We start from the raw sequence: 2,512 nt of genomic DNA, 5'->3' as shown, positions 1-2,512 counted from the left end.
ATCTTCAGTAAGCTCAGACCAATGTTATTCAATTGTGATGTCTATGTTTACATTTATTGTTCTCATTCATCTTCAGTAAGCTCAGACCAATGTTATTAAATTCTGATGTCCATGTTTACAATTATTGTTCTCATTCTTCTTCAGTAAGCTCAGACCAATGTTATTAAATTGTGATATCCATGTTTACAATTATTGTTCTCATTCATCTTCAGTAAGCTCAGACCAATGTTATTAGATTCTGATGTCCATGTTTACAATTATTGTTCTCATTCATCTTCAGTAAGCTCAGACCAATGTTATTAGATTCTGATTTCTATGTTTACAATTATTGTTCTCATTCATCTTCAGTAAGCTCAGATCAATGTTATTAAATTCTGATGTCCATGTTTACAATTATTGTTCTCATTCATCTTCAGTAAGCTCAGACCAATGTTATTAAATTGTGATATCCATGTTTACAATTATTGTTCTCATTCATCTTCAGTAAGCTCAGACCAATGTTATTAAATTGTGATGTCCATGTTTACAATTATTGTTCTCATTCATCTTCAGTAAGCTCAGACCAATGTTATTAGATTCTGATGTCTATGTTTACAATTATTGTTCTCATTCATCTTCAGTAAGCTCAGACCAATGTTATTAAATTGTGATGTCCATGTTTACATATATTGTTCTCATTCATCTTCAGTTAAAAAGGAAACTTCATCAAACGACCAGAAGTTACAGTGGACTTGCTGGACACGAACTATGACTACGGGTCAATAATGCACTACGGGACTCGAGCCTTTGCCTATGATAAAAATAAGCTGTCCCTCATCCCTTTGACACACACTGCTTGGGACATTGTTGGTCAGCGTGAGAAGATGAGCGATTTGGACATCATGAAACTGAATAAACTTTACCAGTGTGGTAAGCGAGATTTTTATTGTAGTAATAAAATTGGACAAATAATCTATGTTAACATTCAGGTGAGATTTACAGGCTATTTCTTTTAGACAGTTGAAAGTAAGTGAAGAAAACAGTAGGAAAATAGTTATAACAACAGCTTCTCGAACTTGGAATATTCCAGAAAAAGAAATTGGGTATTTTATTTTAAGTATGGTCAAAATTTCCTTTAAAATTATTTTCTCTTTTTACAAAAGATATGGTCCTGAATTTGAACTTTGACATCAGCACTGAATTTCAAAATTATTGGATAATTTCCTCTGACAATATTTTACTACAGCTGGGAATCAGACAACTTGATAAAAACGATATCCAAGACATTAGGGTTTATTTAATTTCTGTGTTTCTAGTATTAATTACGGTTTATTATTGTACTAAGATTATAAATCATGATAAAACCAACGACAGTTTAACGTATTAATGAGATACTCGTTCATAAGGTGCAACTTTACCTGTTCTAAAGCAGCGGGAAAGTGGACATGTGAACTGAAGGGAAGTATATTATCATATGGCCGGTAAATGTAACTCGTACGATTTAGTATTAGGTCGTCAAGAAATTAATGTAGCGTTTTGGAACACATTCATTACCCCCCCCCCCAAAAAAAAACAACGTAGAAACGAACCGCCTGAACGTCACATTAGTGTAGCCTATATAACGTGTAAAGTTTAGTATACTCTAATCCCCTATAGTGATGGCACACGACGAGACACACATTCGATATGTAATGCTGTTTGAATACAAGAAGGGAAACAACGCCTATATGGTGGTATATTTAGTCGTGTGAAGGTGAGGATTAATGCTTGTTTTGGTGGTATATTTAGTCGTGTGAAGGTGAGGATTAATGCTTGTTTTGGTGGTATATTTAGTGTTATAAAGGCGAGGATTCATGCTTGTTTTGGTGGTATATTTATTGTTATAAAGGCGAGGATTCATGCTTGTTTTGGTGGTATATTTCGTCGAATTAAGATGAGGATCTCAATAATCCTTTCAGATATCATAAACTGTTCTAGTCCACCAACCCCAACAGCTGGCTACAAAATTGGTGACGACTTTGGTGTGGGCAAGATGGTGATATTCGGATGCGAAGAAGGAAAGATTTTGATTGGACCATCAACTCGCTTCTGTCGATTTGACGGACGTTGGTCAAGTTCTGATCCAAAGTGTATCGGTAAGACACGCTAACGACATTCACCAATTGTTCTCCGATATTATTGATTAAAAACGTAGATTTGGCTGGTATTAAGAATAGGGGAGAGAGCTCGAAAAGCACATCATAGTAGTTCCTGTGAAAATGTATTGTAGTATATTATAATATGAAGGCCTTAAAATTATAACAGAATGTGTCAATTCTCGCACCTTCTTACTGTGTAATACATAACTTAGTTAAAGTCTAATATCGAACTACAACGATGCAAAAGTTCATCTAATTTCTTGAACTCTAACTAAGCACCTACAGACCTTTAAGTGTTTTAGGACTTAACAAATTATTGATAAATTAACAACCAGTAAAAACGAACCACATACAAGGAATAGGGACAGAAGTTTGATATATTACTGACTGATATA

General features: G+C 34.3%; 1 protein-coding gene across 1 annotated transcript in view; it reads left to right on the top strand.

Moving 5' to 3' along the window:
- Positions 1 to 685: 685 nt before the first annotated feature.
- Positions 686 to 2,512, top strand: part of LOC111084143 (CUB and sushi domain-containing protein 2-like) — a gene marked incomplete at its 3' end in the record, with an annotated part of 3,312 nt that continues 1,485 nt past the window's right edge. The window contains exons 1-2 of the mRNA XM_022380924.1: positions 686 to 909; positions 1,938 to 2,114. Of these exons, the coding sequence (XP_022236632.1) occupies positions 765 to 909; positions 1,938 to 2,114 (322 nt within the window). The remainder of the gene's footprint in view (positions 910 to 1,937; positions 2,115 to 2,512) is intronic.

The sequence above is a fragment of the Limulus polyphemus genome, unplaced genomic scaffold (genome assembly GCF_000517525.1).
Source record: "Limulus polyphemus unplaced genomic scaffold, Limulus_polyphemus-2.1.2 Scaffold14057, whole genome shotgun sequence".
Lineage (NCBI taxonomy): Eukaryota > Metazoa > Arthropoda > Merostomata > Xiphosura > Limulidae > Limulus > Limulus polyphemus.
Note: the sequence above shows the minus strand (reverse complement) of the source record. Positions and strands in the feature narration are given on the sequence as shown.